The sequence below is a fragment of the Nyctereutes procyonoides genome, unplaced genomic scaffold (assembly GCF_905146905.1).
Source record: "Nyctereutes procyonoides isolate TBG_1078 unplaced genomic scaffold, NYPRO_anot_genome, whole genome shotgun sequence".
NCBI lineage: Eukaryota > Metazoa > Chordata > Mammalia > Carnivora > Canidae > Nyctereutes > Nyctereutes procyonoides.
This window is the reverse complement of record NW_026575140.1, coordinates 38430808-38449977: the sequence shown is the minus strand read 5'-3', so window position 1 is coordinate 38449977 and position 19170 is coordinate 38430808. Positions and strand designations below refer to the sequence as shown.

Here is a 19170-nt window from a genome sequence, read left to right as displayed (position 1 = left end):
CCTGAGCTGAAGACAGACGCTCAACCACCGAGCGAACCAGGAGTCCCTGCTGCTTCAGTGTTTAGGGAACCAATGGTCAGGGATCTGCCAAGATAGTTTCTTCAAAGTAAAAGACAAGTTTATAAAACACAAATAAGGGAGGCAAAGAAAACATTGCTTATAATCTTGTAAATCCTCTAAAACTGTTTATAGTGTTTATCAAGATGTTTTTCATCATGCATTGAAAATACATATAACATACTGCTGTAGCATCATACCGCTATCTGATACCGTGTTTATTTACCTGTTTGCTTGCTGACTGCCTAGATTTCCTCGCTGGGATACAAGCTCCATGAACGTCACATCTCTACCTGGTTCCCTGCTGTACCCCTGGCACCTAGAACGCCCTTGGTGCTGGCTATTTTTTGGTGGCATAAATGAAACATACTATACACATTGCTTTGTGGCTAGCTGGTTTCCAGTAGCTTCCAGATGCTTCAGGTTATACTTCATTGTTCTCAAAATGTGCCATTTCAGAGGTCACGCAAAAGCAGAGAATTCTCTCCCTCCAAAGACTGCTTCTATCATTGCAACTTCACAACCAAGAAACCTTCGTCCTTTGGCAGCCCTCGAGTCTCCTTCGCTTTGGCCAGGACTGCCTGAGAATCTTGAGCAGTCACAGCTTTGCCTGGATCATTCTTTTTTTTTTTTTTTTTTTTTAAGGCAATATATAACGCTGTATTAATTAATTAATTAATTATTTACTTATTTATTTTTTAATTTTTATTTATTTATGATAGTCACACACAGAGAGAGAGAGAGGCAGAGGGAGAAGGCAGAGGCAGAGGGAGAAGCAGGCTCCATGCACCGGGAGCCCGACGTGGGATTCGATCCCTGGTGTCCAGGATCGCGCCCTGGGCCAAAGGCAGGCACCCAGGGATCCCTATTTATTTATTTATAATTGGAGTTCAATTTTCCAACATATAGCATAACACCCAGTGCTCATCCCATCAAGCCCATCAAGGATCATTCTTTAGAGGTCCCGAGAGTCAGGTTCCAGGACAGGAGTGAGGACCATCCAGGGCCGACCGCCCAGCCCGCAGCCACGTCCCTCCTCCGGCCGCGCGGGGGCGCCAGCGCGCCAGAGTGGCTCCCGGTCCGCGGCCGCGGGGAGGGCCACTCTGGGCGGGTGCGGCGACTGCCCGCGGTGGGCGGAGCCAAAGGCGCCCGGGCCCGGGCAGAGGGCAGGAAGTGAGGGGGCGGGGCTTCTGGGGCGGGCTGTGCGCTTGCGCAGGAGCCCGGCCGGGGGAGTCTCGGCGTTCGCCGCTGCTGGGGTCTGTCCTGGCGGGGCCGCCTCCGCCCTTGGTTTAGGAGTTGGGGTGGGAGAACTTCCAGGGGGAGGCTGAGGGGGGCACTTGGGGGCAGGGGCGTCCGGCGTGGGCGGGCAGGGGGCAGGGGGCGAGGGGAAGAGGAGGGGGGGGAGGGTCCAGCCTCGCCGCCCCCCCCCCCCCCGGGGATGCGCTGGGGCCCCGGGTGCTGCGCTGCCCACCTGGGAGGTGTAAGTGCGCAGGTGGACTTGGTGTCCGGGGGGTGCCCAGCCTCTCCCCTCTGCCTTTCTTTCTCATTTTCGGCTTTTTATTTTTTTAAAAATTTTTAAATTTTATATTTTTTAATTTTTTAGAATTTTTAATTTTAAATAGTATTGACGCAGCGTGGGGTTGCCTCGGACCGACACCTTCACCTGCGGAAAACCGCTTCTAGCGGCCTAAAGCGACTCGGGGGGCGGGGGGGCCCTCCCTTAGCTTCGCAAAGTTTCCCTCCTAAACCCTGTGCCGCGAAGAGCTGAGCACGTCCTCGTCTCTAAACGGTTCTAGGCAGTTGTGATAATTTCTTCACGAACCTGTCTGCAAGAGGTCGCTTTAAAAAAAAAAATTATTTTTTTAAAAAGATTTTTTAATTTTTATTTTTTTTTTGAGATTTTATTTATCATTCATTGAAAGACACAGAGAGAGAAAGGGGAGAGATACAGGCAGAGGGAGACGCAGGGAGCCCGACGCAGGACTCGATCCCAGGTCTCCGGGGTCACGATCTGGGCTGCAGGCAGGTGCTCAACCACTGAGCCACCTGGGCTGCCGCCTCCCCCCCCCACCCCCACCCCCACCCCCGGGCCAAGAGTCACTTTTTATGGCTTTTAAATAATGCCACTGACCTGTGTAGAACAGAGCAGCAGTTTAACTGCACCATGGAGCCTCAATGAGAAATTTTAGTCCAGGGTTGGGGGGGTTGCGATGAAGACCCCTCATTTGGAATTCAGGGATTGATCAACTATCACCACTGCCACCGATGCCGTGTGGCCCTCGCTCCAGTGATGCAGACTTAAAACATGCATCAGATCGGCCACAGGGAAGGGGTGCGGTCTGACATTTGAAAGCTTGAAACCCAAGTCTGTGCCTTCCTATTTATTTATTTATTTACTTACTTATTTATTTATTTAAAGGCTTTCCATCATGTGTACACTTTGCTTGAATGATTAAAGTACATGTCCTGTTTTTTTTTTCTTTTTGCCAGTCTGACAGCTGTTTCCATAGAAACTAGAGAAGAAATAGTCATTTTCAGCAGAGTTGTGAAAACCGTCTTCCAGGCTTCAGCCGTGAGCGCCAGTGAGTGCTGTACTCGCTCATTCTGAGACGGTACTTAAAGGAACTCAGGATCTGAAATGTTCTTAGGGTAACCATCCAGATTGTTTAATTTTCCTCACCTCGTTAATTTAGTAGTCTTAGAGGTTTGCCAGCTATGTTTGTTGGCCTGGCACGGTTCTTTGAAGAGGATGTGTCAACCCTGATTCTTTTTTAGGCCGGGTGTAGCCTGGTGTTGGCTCTTGGAAGATGTATAAATAGATTTCTTTCCCCTTTCTTGAGGATAAACCATGCATTGCAAAATATCAGGCACTGTTTCTGTTGTAAATGACGCTTGATTGTCAGTGATACAAATGAAAATGTTTTTAGTTATGTTCATGTGATGTTTGGAGCTTTTGCTTATACCTTCTGGGAGAGACTTTTTTTTTTTTTTAAAGATTCCACATAAGTCTTGAGGGATGATCAAGAGTTGCTTGCTGTAATTACAGAGCTAAGCAGTGTAATAAATGTGCATAGAAATAGAGATGAGAGCTTTTCTGAGGGGTGTCGGTAAATCAGTGGGTCTGGAGCTTAGGAATGGGTAGGAGCTGGGGGAAGGTGCCTGGAGAAGTAGTGGGAGGTGGCATCGTGAGAGGCCTGGTCTTCCATGTAGAAGAGTTTAGTGAAACCGATAGAAACTGTTGGAAATTATTAAAATAGTTGTCTTTTTGGTTTTGGGGCTTATAAGAGAAATAATACATCATTGTAAACATTTAAACAGCAAAGAAATACATGAGACGAGAATACTAAATCCTTTACACCTACCATTTTGCCACTGAAAGTAATCACAATGAGTGGTTTGCTACGTTTTACTTTAGATTTTTAATTTCTATTTGTATATACTAGCATATTTCAGCATTACTATTTTTTGCGAATTGGGCAGAGATTTTTGTCTTCTTTATTTTCTGTGGTATCTCCAGCATCCAGAATGGCATGTGATATGGCATGTAGGAGGCACTCATTAAATATTTAATGAATGAATAACATCATTCAGAGGTCAAAAACTGAGTGGAGTCTGGTGTATGTGTTTGGCCGAGGTGGTTAAAAACTTTGTTTTCTTTTTTAAGTTTGTTGCCAGCATTTTAAAACTGATAACTTTAACAAAAAGTTTGAATTACTGTCTTTTCTTGAAAATATTGAACTGTTTGATAACACTAAGCTCAAGTTCCATTACACTTGCACCTTCCTTGTATGGGCATGAATTTGCATTTATATCAGTATGGCTTTGCCTGGACCCTACAGACTGGACCCAACAGTGCACTGTTAACTACAGTAGCACTAGTCACCGATGGCCATTTTGTTTTAAATTAACTAAAGTTAATTAAAAATTCTGTTGCTCAGTCACACCAGCCGCATTTCAAGTGATATAGTACAGTAGCCATAGATGGGAGATACCATATTGGACAACACAGACACATTTCCATAATTGTAGACATTTCTGTTGTGCAGGGCTGGTTTACACATCTGAGTTTGCCGTTCCTGACCTACAGAATTCTTGCAAGTAGCATTTGTTGTTATTTTTAAGGTTTGTGTCTCCTTGTCATTACACAAATCTCCATTTTTAAAAATGGCTGCATAGTATTTAGCATTGTAGGGCTTCATGTGAGTTGTGGGAATAGGATTCTGTTATCTGATTTTGCATTTTAGAAAGACTGCTTTAGTTCTTGTTTGGGGGTGAGAAATGAACTAGGCAGATAGGAGTTGGTTGTTTAATAGGCAGAGGCATTGGAGGGTACGTAGTAATCTACAGCCGAAAGCCACAGAGTCCGGGAAGGGCTAGGTTGAGATAAATTGACATGACTGATTTAATGTGGATTGAGGTCTTTTGTATGGTAAAGTCACTGCAGAGATAATCCAGTACTAATCTGGAACTGATTCAGTGTTGAAAATTGGGAATTCAGCTTTGCAAAGTCTAGAAGAAACCCTTAGCTAATTCTAGTAAGCAGCATGTATAATATTAAAATGTTACCAGCTTGCATGTAAAACAAGTGTAACTGTTTTATGCCCTGTAATTTTTTTTTTTAAGATTTTATTTATTTATTCTTGAGAGACACACAGAGAGAGGCAGAGACATAGGCAGAGGGAAAAGCAGACTCTCTGCGGGGAGCCGGATGCTGAACTCTATCCCCAGACCCCTGGGGTGTGTTCTGAAGGCAGACCCTCAACAGCTGAGCCACCCAGGCGTCCCTGCCCTATAACTTAAGTTTAAGTTTCTTAGATACAGAAACCCTTTGAGAGAGAATTGTTTGAGGAAGAAAGTATAAGGTCATAAAGCTCAGTTAAATTTAGGAAGTACAATGGATTCTTGGGAACTAGGGAAGTATGAATCTTGCTCCCTCTCTTTCTTTCCCTGAGGCTTCATGATCTTTTATTTTATGCACATTGATTCCATTGTCCTTTTTGTTGATCCACTTCTCTTTTGCAAAGGTTTTTGTTTGCAGTTCTTGCTTGCAGATTGCTTTGTGTTGCCATGACACCAACTATAACCCCAGTTTATACATGCCCTTACGCCTTTGCCTGATACTGCCTCACCAAAGGTCTTTTCTATGTCAGATATCCTAGCTCTGTGGCCAATGGCAGGGGTCACTGGGGAAGAGTGACAGTCGGCCTATCCCTTAAATTGAGGTTTTAGGATGCCCTTATAAAAGGGGAGTGCGATTGAGCAAGTATCTGAAGCTTACCTCCTATAGTAAAAGAATGTGGATTTGTGTTGTTTTTGCAGTTTGACTTCTAGCAGATGACTTTTTTTTTTTTAAAGATTTTATTTATTTATTCATGAGACAGAAAGAGAGACACAGGCAGATGGAGAAGTAGGCTCCCCGCAGGAGCCCGATGTGGGACTGGATCCCAGACCCTGGGGTCATGCCCTGAGTCAAAGGCAGACACTCAACCGCTGAGCCACCCAAGCGTCCCTGACTTTCTGTTTTTAAACCTTAAGTATACTTTCCCATTTGAAACAGTTTTTTTCTGCATCTGCCCAAATGGCCTAAAAAATAATAGTTGCCTTGAACTATTCTGCTATTCATGGATGTCCTTTCTTTTTAAAAAAATTTATATAGTGCATAACACTTAATGAAGAACTATATTGTCCGCTACTAAGTAGTCTTCTTAGGTACCTGTGCCCTCCTCAATTAGATAACATCCATGAGGGCAGGGATTGGATTTTATGCTGCATCTGTAAGTCACAAGTCACCTAGCCAATGAAGAACCTTACTAGCTACTAAAATTTAGTTTTGAAATGATTTCTAGGCTTCGGTTTGATTCAAAAAAAGAAAAGAAAAAACCTAGAAAGTATCTTGTTAATGACATCAGATTATTATGTATCAAGTTTGGACTCTGATTTAAAATGGATAGTAATTCCAAAAGGTTAACTTGGAGTTAATGTTTACTTAGCATGCCCTTTATTCACATTATATGTTAATAATGCAAGGGTGGAATGTATAAAGTATATAAAAGTTTTGAGTGACTTTCAAATAATTTGCTGTATAGTTAATAGGGTTTTTTAAAACTGGTGTTCTGAAGCATCTTTCTAGATAATATTGTATTAGTCTAGTTTGAGTTAGATTTACATATTTTCCTCCAACTTTTATTATGAAGATTTTGAAACAGAAAAACCAAAAATATTTATTATTACTATTATTATATTATTTATTTATATTTATTATATTTATTTTTTCCGAAAAAAAAATTTAATGAACACATGCATAACCACAATTTAGATGGATGTTAATATTTAACTGCATTGGCTTTATGGGGTGTGTGTTTGTGTGTGTGTGTGTATTTGTTATACAATTTGAAAGTAAATTTTATTCATCATAAAAACATACTTCAGTAAGTACTCAGGTGTAAGATATTCACCTACATAACCACATCATTATCACCTAATAAGCAGTACTTAACCTAAAATAACCTAAAAGTAAATCCATGTGCAAATTCCCCCAATAGTACCAGTTGTCCTCTACAGCTGATTTTTTTTCCTTCAAACCAAGATCTATTCAGAGTCCATACATTGCATTTGATTGTTCTTTTTTTAGTATCTTTTGAAAAATAGCTTAAGTGATGTATAATTGATGTAAAATGAATTGTATGTATTTAAGCTGTGTATTGTAAGTTTTGTCACATGTGTGCACCTGTGAAACTAACACCACAATCAAAATAATGAACATACTCATTACCTCCAAACTTTGTAATTCCTTTCCTGATCTTCTTTACCTTCCTGTCCTCAAGCAATCATTGATATCTCTGTAACTATAAATTATTTAGCATTTTCTACAGTTCATATTATAGAGCTGGAATCATAGAATTATGCATGTTTTTGGAGGAAGTATGGTCTGGCTTCTATCACTTGATAGTATATAGAGATAAAATTGCTTTTGTATATTGCTTTTGTATCCTACCCCCTTGCTAAAATCCTTGTAATAACTTTTCTGTAGATTCCTTTGGATTTTTTATACAGATGGTCATGTTATATAGGCATATATAGGCATAAAGACCATTTAGCTTTTATGTTTCTTGTCTGGATGCCATTTATTTAGTTATGCATTTATTCTGTTGTATTGTTGAGGATCTCCAGTACAATATTGCATTTAAGCGGTGAGAGCAAACATCCTTGCTTTGATCCTAAACTTAGGCAAAAAGTATAGTCTTTAACCAATAAATATGCTGTTGGTTATAGTTTTCTGTAGATGTCTTAGTTTACTGAGAGGGTTTTTTTTTTTTTAATCAGGGTTGGATGTTCGATTTTATCAAATGCTTTTTCTATATCTACTGAGATGATCATGTGGTGTTTCTTTTTCAATAAATAGGGTAGATTACATTGATTTATGAATTTTTTACTCAAATTTCCATTCCTGGAACACATCTCAGCTGGTCATGATGTAGTCTTTTTACATATTGTTAAATTTGATTTTCTAAAATCTTTTTTTTTTTTAAAGATTTTATTTATTCATTCATAGAGACAGAGAGAGAGGGAGGGAGGGAGGCAGAGACACAGGCAGAGGGAGAAGCAGGCTCCACGCAGGGAGCCTGACGTGGGACTTGATCCCATGTCTCCGGGATCAGGCCCCGGGCTGCAGGTGGCGCTAAACAGCTGCGCCTCCAGGGCTGCCCTAAAGTCTTAAGTTTTGTGTCTGTGTTCATGAGAGATACTACTCTATCGTCTTCTTGTAATTTTTTTCCTGGCTTTAGTATCATAGTAATGCTGATCTTATGGAATAAAATGCAAAGTATTCCTTTCTTTTCAGTTTCCTGGAAGAGTTTGAATAGAATTAATTATTAATTCTTAAATGTTTGATAGAGTTGCCCAGTGAAGCTGTTTGGGCCTGGAGCTTTCTTTGTGCGAAGGTTTTTAAACTATGAGTTCAATTAAAAAAAATAGATATAGGGCTCTTCAGATGTATCCATTTCTTTCTGAGTTAGCTTGGTAGTTTTTGTTTTTCAAGGAATTGGTCCATTTCATCAAGGATGTCAAATTTAAGATTTTCTCTTCCACTGGTTTTAAGAAATTTGATTAAGATATGCCTTGAAGTAAGTTTCCTTTGTGTTCATTGTTTGTGTGGCTTTTAAATTTCATGGATTTGTAGGTTTATAGTTTTCATCAAAGTTGGAAAATGTTGTCCACTATTTTTTCAAGTATTTTTGTTTACCATCCCTCCCCTCTTTTCAGGGACTCCAGTTATACATGCATTAGGCCACTTGAGTTATCCTATACTTCACTGATGCTCTGTGCCTTTTTTTTCCCTCTTAGTTTTCTTGGTTTCTATTGATATGTCAAGTTCACAAGTCTTTATTTCATTGTTATGGTATCTAGTCTGTTAGTCTCATCCAATGTAATTTTCTTGTTTAATTTTTTTTTTTTTTTTTTTTAGATTTTGTTTATTCATGAGAGATACACAGAGAGAGGCAGAGACATAGGCAGAGGGAGAAGCAGCTCCCTGAGGGAGGAATCTGATGCAGGACTCAATCCCAGGACCCCAGGATCACGCCTAGAGCCAAAGGCAGTTGCTCAACCACTAAGTCACCCAGTCGTCCCTCATCCAATATAATTTTCATCAAAGACATTGTAGTTTTCTTGTCTAGAAGTTGAGTGTAGTTCTATTAAAGAAACATATTCCATGTCTCTACTTTAAATTCTCAGATTTTTCTTTTAAGTTCTTAAAGACATGGAATGTAGTTGTAATAACTAATATCCTTACCTATCAATGCTGTCATTCATGTTACTTAGGAGTGAGTTTTTATTAATATTTTTCATACTCATGGTTCACATATCCTATATCTTTGCTGCCTGGTAATTTTTAATTATAAATTGTACCTTATTAAATGGTGGTTTTTTTTCTTTTTTTTTTTATATTCTTGTAACTAATTTTGAGCTTTTTTCTAGGATGTGGAGAAATTCCTTAGAAACAGTTTGATCATTTTGAGTATTGCTTTTAATCTTTGTTAGGTAGGGTCAGAGTAGCTTTTAGTCTGGGACTAATATTTCTCTAATGAGGTAAAACCCTTCTGAGTACACTGGTGCCCCAGGAATTCAAAGGTTTTCCACTTTGAAAGATAGAAATTGGCACTACACTCTGCCCTCCTTGAGCCCTGAATTTTGCTCCTCTAATCCTGTCAGGTGATTCTTTCCCATCTCCAGGGACTTTCCTAACATGAGTGCCCTGTTTAGAACTGAGATGAGTACTGGAGGCAGATTTTCCTGCACAACACCCTCTGGAATTCTTTCCCTGCACAGTCTTCTCTTGTATTCCATTCTGTGGGGTCTAGCTACTGTGGCCTGCTTGAACTCCCAGCTTCATCTCTCCAATTTAGGAGTGCTGTTGGGCTGGGCTAGGCTTCCCCTCTCTACATAGTGGCCTGGAAACTCTCCAGGCAGGAAGCAGGGGCAATTGTAGGGCTCATCACATTTGTTTCCCATCACTCAGGGGTCACTGGTCTTCATTGTCTAACGTCTAATGTGTTGAAACCATTGTTTTATTATTCTGTTTGTTCGGTGGAAGGATAAGTCTGGTTCCTTTTATTCCATCTTGCCCCCATTCAGAAGTGTGAGGATTATATTTGAAAGGATCAGGTTTCTATTTTAAAAAATACATTTTAAAACTTAGATTTTACTATTCCTTTACATGCTTTTTCCTCCTACTTACTGCCAGTTCCTAAAACCTGTGATTATTTTTGCTTAATCCATTTCTTAATTCTCCTTTAATTTAGCTGTTAAAATAAAAACAGACTTCCCCCAACTAAAACTCAAAAACGAAAAGAAAAAATCCAAGTTTCTAGAGTATGTGTCAGAGTAAAAAAAAGTGGGTAAAACCTGTTTGTTTTGCATTGCCGACAGGCATTACTGAGGGATGTGGTGAAAACTTAAGGTAATTCAGTCTGAGATGTGTTAAGGGAAGAACAATTGACACACCTGTTTCTTAAGGGTTATGTTCCAGGCTTTGTAAATAAGTGTTTTCCAGAGATATTTATAACTTATTTTTTTGTGTGTGTGTGTTCCAGATAATCAAGGAGAAGAAAGATGAGCTTCATCTGTGGACTGCAATCTGCTACTAGAAACTGTGTTTTCTTCCGAATACATTTGCTGACCAACTGGCGAAGATGTAACACACTAACTGTGACCTCACCAGACTGTCATCAAGTACAAATTAGTCAGATAGTTAATAAGTGTCAGGGTCTGGAAGTGAATCAGTGTGATAGGTTGACTTTTCTGCCTGAAAATTTTTATTTCTGTAGGACTTTTAATAACAAACGACCGAAATGCCTCTTGAGCACGAGATGTAAGGAATTTGGGATGGTTACCCCAAACTGTACTGCGTGGAATGGCTCTTTTTCGAGACAGCTACTGATAAAAGAAGTTGCAGAAGTTCCTGCCCTTTCACTATTGCATCCTTTAAACTGTCTTCCCAAAAGAGACACCAGGAGTTTCCACACTTCTCCTCGGTTTCAAGCTGCTCCAGTTCCTCTCTTGTTGATAATTCTTAAACCAGTGCAGAAACTATTTGCAATCATTGTAGGCAGGTAAAAAGCTTTTAAAAAATAAACTTTTATATTAAAAACTATATTTTTATTATAAACTATATTTTTAATGAAAACTTGTTAGATTTCCCATATTTAGCTCAAAATTAAGTTTCTGAACAGTTGGTTCTACCCAGTTTTGTTAAGTATGTTTTAGTAATCTTGAAATAATTTACTGCATATTATTTTTTTAAAGATTTTATTATTTATTTATTTATTTATTTATTTATTTATTTATTGACAGTGCAAGGGATAGAGAGAGAGAGAGAATCCTAAGTATACTCTGTGCTGAGCATGGAGCCTGACACAGGGTTCGATCCCATGACCCTGAGATCAAGAACTGAGCCAGATTCAAGAATAGAATGCTTAACTGACTGAGCCACCCAGGTGCCCTCATTTATTGTATATTATAGTATAAAAATATCTCTAAGAAATTTTATAGACACTTTTTATAGGATCTTATGTTTATGATTATAAGAATGAGAATGTTGGTTATGGCTTGTGTGTAAGAATAGTAACAAACATGTTAAGTTTATGGAATCTGAGGCAATGGGTCATGAAACTGAAGAACTTCACTTTTTTAAGAATGGGCTCCTTCCTAGCCAAGTTAACACTTAATTGCTATTTATTTTTCTTTTATTTAAAATTTTTTTTATCAATTTATTCATGAGAGACACACAGAGAGAGGCAGAGACATAGGCAGAGGGAGAAGCAGGCTTCCTGCGGGGAGCCTGATGTGGGACTTGATCCCGGGTCTCCAGGATCACACCCTGAGCCAAAGGCAGTTGCTCAACCGCTGAGCCACCCAGGTGTCCCTAATTAGTATTTATTTATTTCTTCTATTTCCAGCACATCTTTGTTATTTTCTCTTGGGTACTCTTTCATAATAATTACATTTTTATAGCTAAATAATACTTTAATTTAAACCTTCTCCCCTAAATAATCTTGTTTTCTCTTATTTGCTCCATGAAGATTGAAGAAAGGTAAAGTTAAGCATTGTTTCTTCATCAAGCTTTCTTATATTTGATGACTATGAAGGCCCTTCTAGCCTTCCTCCTCCCATACTAACAAAACCAATTTTCTTTTTATCAGAAATTGAGAACTTGTACTCTCTAATGTATTGTGTTCCTAAGATTTGACATTGGCACTCAGAAAAAATACAGCTGTGTTAGCTCTTTTTTTTTTTTTTTTTTTTTTAAGATTTTATTTACTTATTCATGAGAGACAGAGAGAGGCAGAGACACAGGCAGAGGGAGAAGCAGGCTCCACACAGGGAACCCGATGTAGGACTCCATCCTGGGTCTCCAGGATCAGGCCCTGGGCTGAAGGTGGCGCTAGCCGCTGAGCCACTGGGGCTGCCCCTGTGTTAGCTCTGAATGTAAGTAATGGCTGTCAAAGAAAATCAGAGCTAGCCCACAGTTAAAGCAGTAAACATTTTATGCAGGACTGTTGCAGTAGGGGAAGAGACCTAAGTATAGAACCAGAGTTAATTTTGAATACAGCATGGGTAAGTGGGAATTTATAGCCAAGGTGAGGTTTGGTGGATGGAAAATTAGTAAGAGAAAATATCAGGAGTACAGGGTGGTTCTCCCTGAGCTGACCCTACGAGGCTTTTTGCTGAAGGCAGGTGAGGGTCAGACATCACTTGGAGGCTGGTGAATGATGAGGAACCTGATCAGATTCTGAGGGTAATCAGATATGAAGGGTGGGGGGTTCTGGCTAAACTGATTTAGCGGGATTCTTGCTGAAAACTGGACAATGAAGAGATGAAGATACAGAAGTCCAAAGGTGAGAGGCCTAGTTGAAAAAAGTTCAGGGGAGCCTGAGTAGAGTCTGATGAAAGAGAGAATCTTTGTCACAACTCAGCCCAGGTTCTTAGGCCAATGGCTCTTTTCATCCTTTTTAATCATTATTTTTAACTTTTTGTTGTTTTTACTATTATAATGGCATTTTTTAAAGCTGTGTTATCATCTTAATTTTAAGCAGAAAATAAGTCACATATAGTTAGTTTTTTTTTTTTTTTAAAGATTTTATTTATTCATGAGAGACACACAGAGATTGGCAGAGACACAGGCAGAGGGAGAAACAGGCTCCATGCAGGAGCCCGATGTGGGACTTGATCCCGGGTCTCCAAGATCACTCCCTGGGCTGAAGACTGATGCTCAACTGCTGACCCACCCAGGCATCCCTATAGTTAGTTTTAAATAGGAAATAAGTGTCTTCAGCTTGAAACACTTTGAGGCATTTTAAGTGTATCATAATAAAATTAAGATAACTTGAAGTTATTTTATAAGATGAATTTTGTCAAGAGAATGATGTATGTATCTTAAGTTTTTGTTGTGATTTCACAGATGAACTTATGAGGAAAAAGTTTGTCCCAGTGTTGAAAACATTGCTTGTCAAAATGTCTGCGAACCCTGATAACCAGCAGAGAGTATTGTTGCCTGGTAGGAAGTGGACCTCCTCATGTGTTAGCTGTACAGTCTCTTATTTCCTTATTTTTACAAAAGACTTTATTTATTTATTGATTCATGAGACACATAGAGAGGCAGAGACATAGGCAGAGGGAGAAGCAGGTTCCCTGCGGGGAGCCTGATACTGGACTCAATTCCAGGACCCTGGGATCATGCCCTGAGCCAAAGGCAGATGCTCAACTACTGAGCCACCCAGGTGTTCCTCTTATTTCCTTATTTACAGTGTTTATACTCTTCTCCTTTGTCGTGTTCTTGGGGGAATAGTGGTGTTTTTTTTTACTAGTGAGCAATAGTTATTTCTAAAACTCAGTGCTGAGGTTGTTTCCTTAGTACCTTGCATGAAGTCCTGGCAGATTGTGCCAGAATTCTGATGACCAGTAGGGAGGATCATGGTTAGAGGTATAGATTATTGTACCATAACCCCCTCAGAAGCATGTTAGGGCAGTTCATCCCTATTAAGTGGTTAAGTACTCTGACTCTGGAGTCACACTGTCTTAGCTGGTTACTTCTGCAACCTTGGACAAGTTGCTTTGCTCAGTATTGTCTTCTGAAGCAGGGTTAATGTGAAGGTTAAATGAGATGACCTATATATAACGACTAGAATAGTAGTTTGCATGTGGTAAACAGTCAATAAATGTTAACTAATGGTAGTTGTGTAAAATTGCTACTCCTTTAGTGTTCATCTTTAAAAAAAACTTAAGAAAATTTAAGTGAACATTAGAATTTTTTTAACACTAGAATTTTTAATTATAGTTCTATATAACTGATTACTTTTTCATTATTTGGCCAAGAATTGTATAAATTGAAAAAATTCATCTACACGGAGAAATATATCACAAAAATTCAAGTGTTTGATGACGTAAAATCCTAGCATAAGTTTTGGTGATATGTGCTGATACTATTGTCAGAACTTTGAATTTTTTTTTTTGCTCTAGGGGCATAAGGAAATGGTGGCAGGCACTTCCTCCTAACAAGAAGGAGCTATTTAAAGAAAGTTTAAGAAAGAATAAATGGAAGTTACTCCTTTGTTTCGGTAGTTTTGGATTGCTCTTTGTAGTGTTTTATTTTACTCACCTGGAAGTCAGTCCTGTCACAGGAAGGAGCAAGTTACTATTATTGGGGAAAGAACATTTCAGACTTTTATCAGAATTGGAATACGAAGCAGTAAGTAGTATGAATTGTTTGTAATTAGATTGCTTAATATAATACTCAAAGCAGGAAAAATTTCTTAAGTATGAAAGAGGCACTACTTTTTTGTTAGTCTTTGATAGAAAATTAACATTTTCCTGAAAGGCCTCCAACCTTTCATACTCAGTATTCCAACTGCCTACGTTGCTTTTCTTCTCATTTCTTCCTTCTCATGACATGTTACCTTGAATGTCACTTTCTCAGGAAAGCCTTCCTTGATTATCCAGACTGGGTTAGGCAGGTTGGCTACAGTAGGCTTTGAGGGTATACTTCATACAGACTAAATTATAAATCAGCTCATTTGTAATTGTGTCCAGTGGTGGCTATATTGGGGTGAGGACTCCTACTTTTATTTTCTTGCTTTTTTTTTTTTTTTTAAAGATTACTTATTTATTCATAAGAGACACAGCGAGAGGGCAGAGACATAGGCAGAGGGAGAAGCAGGCTCCATGCAGGCAGCCCGATGTGGGACTCAATCCTGGGACTCCGGGATCATGCCCTGAGCCAAAGGCAGACGCACAACCACTGAGCCACCCAGGTGTCCCACCTACTTTTATTTTCCTTGCATACTGTGCTTTTCTTTTAAATCACTTATCATGAGGGTAACAATAATTATTTGCATAATTATTTATATGCTGATCTGTCTCCTTTGTTAGACTAAGCTCTGGGAACAGGCCCTGTTTTATCATTTTATCTTAAGTACTAGCACAATGTACAAAGTAGTGCTTAGTATGTATTTTTTGGATAAGTAGGTATGTAATAGAATTTTTACCTTGAAAGTAATGTAGAATAAGATTTTTTCCCCAAAAACATCATTTTTGGCAATTTATTATATTTTTTGAATGCAAATTAAAGTTGTAATTCAGAAGTCTTAACTCCTTAGCAAATACAAGGTAAGCATTTTATACCACTAGTGAGTTTCTTGAGGATAGATCCTCTTTGACCAGTTCTTAGTGCACACATAATATGTGCTCAATTAGTATTTGTTGAATTAAAGTCTCGTAGTCTCACTTGACAGCTTTGGTGTGGCTAAATCTTTGTATTTTTAAATTTCAGTTCAACTTGAGTTTGTCCATGGAAAGTTACCATTAAAAAAGAAATAACAATGTATTTTCACTAAAAAGATTGTTCCCAGTAAAGATAAGATGCATCTCTTCTAGTTGAGTTTATACAGAGATTGGAGATGTTTCTTAGAGTAGTCTTGTCTGAAGCAAGTTTGAGGAAAATGTTGTGGAAGGATTGAGACAGGCCTAGTGTTAAATCAGTATGTCTTCTACCATTTATATCATTTAGAAGCTTTAAAAAATTATATATGTGTTTGTATGTGTTCTTTTTTTAAAGATTTTATTTATTTATTTATTCATGAGAGAGAGAGAGAGAGAGAGAGAGAGAGAGAGAGAGAGAGAGGGGCAGAGAAATAGGCAGAGGGAGAAGCAGGCTTCCCTGCAGGGAGCCTGATACAGGACTTGATCCCAGGATGCTGGGATTGTGATCTGAGCCAAAGGCAGACGCTCAACCACTGAACCACCCAGGTACCCCTATTCTTTTTATTTTTTAACCTACAAATGTAATAACTTGATACGAAAATTCAGGGATGCCTGGTTGGCTCAGCAGTTGAGCATCTGCCTTTGGCTCAGGGTGTGATCCTGGAGACCAAGGATCAAGTCCCACTTCAGGTTCCCTGCATGGAGCCTGACTGTCCCTCTGCCTATGTCTCTGCCTCTCTCTCTCTCTGTGTGTCTCTCATGAATAAATAAATAAAATCATTAAAAAAAATTCAAACACACATTTTTATACAGATATTATAAAGCACTATAATTCTATATAATTTTGTTTCATCCACTTCAGAAGGGTTAATATATAATTTTTTTTGTTGTTTCAGTTTACATTGGTGACTTATGCTTTTTAAAAATGCTATTGATAAAAAGACTGTTTCAGATCCCAATTCTACAAAATCATCTTTTTTTTAAATACATCTCAGGGAAGGTTATCAAGTTCTTGATCCACATGTAAAAGAAGTTTTACATTTTATGGAAATTAAAGTAATATTTTCAAAACATGTTTAATTTTCCTACACTTGAAAGGGTTTCTTATGGAATATAGCTTCAGAAAAAGTGTCTTCATTTGGTGGCTAGTCTTACTCAACATAGTATAGAGGAAATTGCATGCCCATTAGTTTTAAAATTTCAGTAATTTCCTTTCATTCTGTGTGAATGAAACACTTTAAAATTAATGAAATGTCTTTTTTTTTGGTAGAAGTTTAAGTTTTTCAGTAAGTATATAGGGTGTTTTTCTATTCAGTGGGTTATGAAAGTAATTTTCTTTTTGTATTACACTTCCTTATGTGAAATCTCTGTTCCCCAGGCAATGTTTTGTTTTCTGAAATATTTAGGAAAGTAGAAATCTGAAGCATTTTCTTTCTTTGTAGACTAATAGAAAAAGATGAAAGTTTTTCAACCAATTTATATGAAAAATATTAGTTAATAGAATTTATTCCATTTGCATTGCCTTTGCATGAATAATTCAATTTAAGGATTTGAGTGTTTAGAATATGTAGATTTTACATAATTAAAAATTAAAATGTTCAACAATAAGTAGCTATATAAATCTTCATAAAGCAATATAAACATTTTGTGGAGCTAAAACTCCTTAAAATAAAGATGACTTTTTAATCTTTCAGTGGATGGAAGAATTTAAAAATGATATGCTTACTGAGAAGGATGCCCGATACTTAATGGTTAAAGAAGTAGTTAATCATTTGATTGAATGCAATAAAGATATTCCAGGGGTCTCTGAGATCAATTGGATTATCCATGTGGTTGATTCTCCAGATGTAAATGCCTTTGTGCTTCCAGTAAGTAAAAGTACTCACACTATATTTTTAATTGTTAAATTTAATGTCCTTGCTTTTTTAAGGTGTTCCAATTGCTTACATTATTTTCTTTATGGTGCAGAATGGACAAGTGTTTATCTTCATTGGACTTTTAAATAGTGTGACTGATATCCACCAACTTTCCTTCCTTCTGGGCCATGAAATAGCACATGCAATACTTGGGCATGCTGTAAGTACCTAGAATGAATGTTTAGTTCTTGAAATACTGCTTTGAAGTTAGCAAGTCACATCTTTTAAAACTGAATCTTTTCAGGTTTGTTTTTCTTTAAAAGATGGAGTTTTAGTTTTTAGTCATTGACTAACTCTGTTATCTCAAAAAATAAGATTGGCTAATTTTGAGAATTTTTATAGTCTTTAGTATTTGATACCTGGATAATTAGTGTTTCTCTTAAATACTATTTTTATCACCTGTGCCTTTTGCAAAGAAGTAATTATTCTCAACCTCTAATTATTTTAAATTAGATTTTAAACTTCCCATAATTATTAACATACTTGTAGTCTGTTGAGAAAATTATATGAAAGTGATATGACTATTTAAGTGCTTAAATCCTTTTTCTTGCTTTTTTATTCATTCTCAGAGGATGGCTTGGAGCATTTCTGAAAATCTCTGGAATGATATGTCATATATAATTAATGCAGAGTAATAATAATGATACCTTGGCATTTTACAGTTTGCTGAGCTTTTAAATACAAACCTTCTCAATTATAATTTTAATACCATCCTCATTAACTACATATTTAACATCCCTATATTACATATGAGGAAACTCATGTTAAAAAGATTCTAGATAACTGGAGTAATGTGTCCAACTGGCGAATTGGGACTTTAATCCAGTTCTTCTGTTTGCAAATCCAGCACTGCTTGCTTTTACTGAAGTTACCTGGATATTGGCAGCACCTTTTTTTTTTTAATGGATCATAGAATTCAGGTTGATTTATGTTCCTGTGAATACACATCTGTTTGACTTGATGGGTCCAAAAAAACCAATGTATTTGTTTACTCATATATTATTATTCATTAAAAATAAGCATGTCTCTTTTGTCCACATTAATTAGAGAAATTAATTAGAAATATTTCCTGATTGAAAACATGAAGATAAATAGTGAAAGGATCATGAAATGCTATGTTGGAAATGCAAGTAACATTAATTTTAAATGAAAATGGTAATGTTATGAATTGCTGTAAAAATCATTTCAAATCCTGTCTATTCCTTAAAGAATTAGTAAATTGAAGTGGGCCACAATTTTACTTTTCTGACGCATAAATAGGAGTTATCTCCTTCATTTCTTCTGTGGTACAGAAAAATATAAAAAACATTTTCCGTAAACAGATATGTACAAGAATAAATCAAAATAGATGGTCTTTCAAGAAAGGGCTTCATCGCTGCAAAATCAATCAATTTTGGTCACTTTAAAAAACATTTAAGAGATGTTCATTTTCTGTATCTTTACTTTTCTGGCCTCTAGCTCAGTGCCTCATTCAGCACACTGTTGTCATTCCTATCAGTGGAGGAATGCTAATTAGATAAGATATAAAAAGAAAATAGCGGCCTTAAAAATTGAAAATAGTTATTAGTATTTCTTTGTAGAGGTCTTAGCCCTTATCAGCACTATATTTTCTCTTTTAGCAGTCTCCAGTTTGATTTGTTATAGCCTTCAGTGTTTTTTTTTTCTTCATTCCACAAATACATATTTAAAAAAGAATTTTAGTTTTCTAAAACTAATAGCAATTATATTCTTTAATAATTAATAACAAGGATTTTCTCTTCAATAATAACTTTATCTTTTGTAGTTTTACTCTTTTGTGCTAAAATAATTCCATAATTGTTTTTCATGACACACAGTTTGTATAATGAAGCAAAGAATGCTTTGTGAAGGCAGATTATATTGTTAAGAGAAGTGTTCTATGTGATTATTTTAAGTTGTCAGCCATGTTTCATACATTCAAGTA

General features: G+C 37.5%; 1 protein-coding gene across 6 annotated transcripts in view; it reads left to right on the top strand.

The window, feature by feature from the left end:
- The first annotated feature begins 1262 nt into the window (after positions 1-1262).
- OMA1 (OMA1 zinc metallopeptidase) overlaps positions 1263-19170 on the top strand; it is a 71905-nt gene continuing 53997 nt past the window's right edge. Inside the window, exons 1-6 of one of the 6 annotated variants that reach the window (XM_055306975.1) lie at positions 1263-1313; positions 2548-2706; positions 10149-10667; positions 14074-14302; positions 17007-17180; positions 17281-17388. In XM_055306975.1, the coding sequence (XP_055162950.1) occupies positions 10168-10667; positions 14074-14302; positions 17007-17180; positions 17281-17388 (1011 nt within the window). In that variant the 5' untranslated portion in view covers positions 1263-1313; positions 2548-2706; positions 10149-10167. Of the gene's footprint in view, positions 1314-1650; positions 2423-2547; positions 2707-10148; positions 10668-14073; positions 14303-17006; positions 17181-17280; positions 17389-19170 lie in introns of those variants that run through there. The other 5 variants (XM_055306978.1, XM_055306979.1, XM_055306980.1 and 2 more) reach the window with 5 other exon arrangements.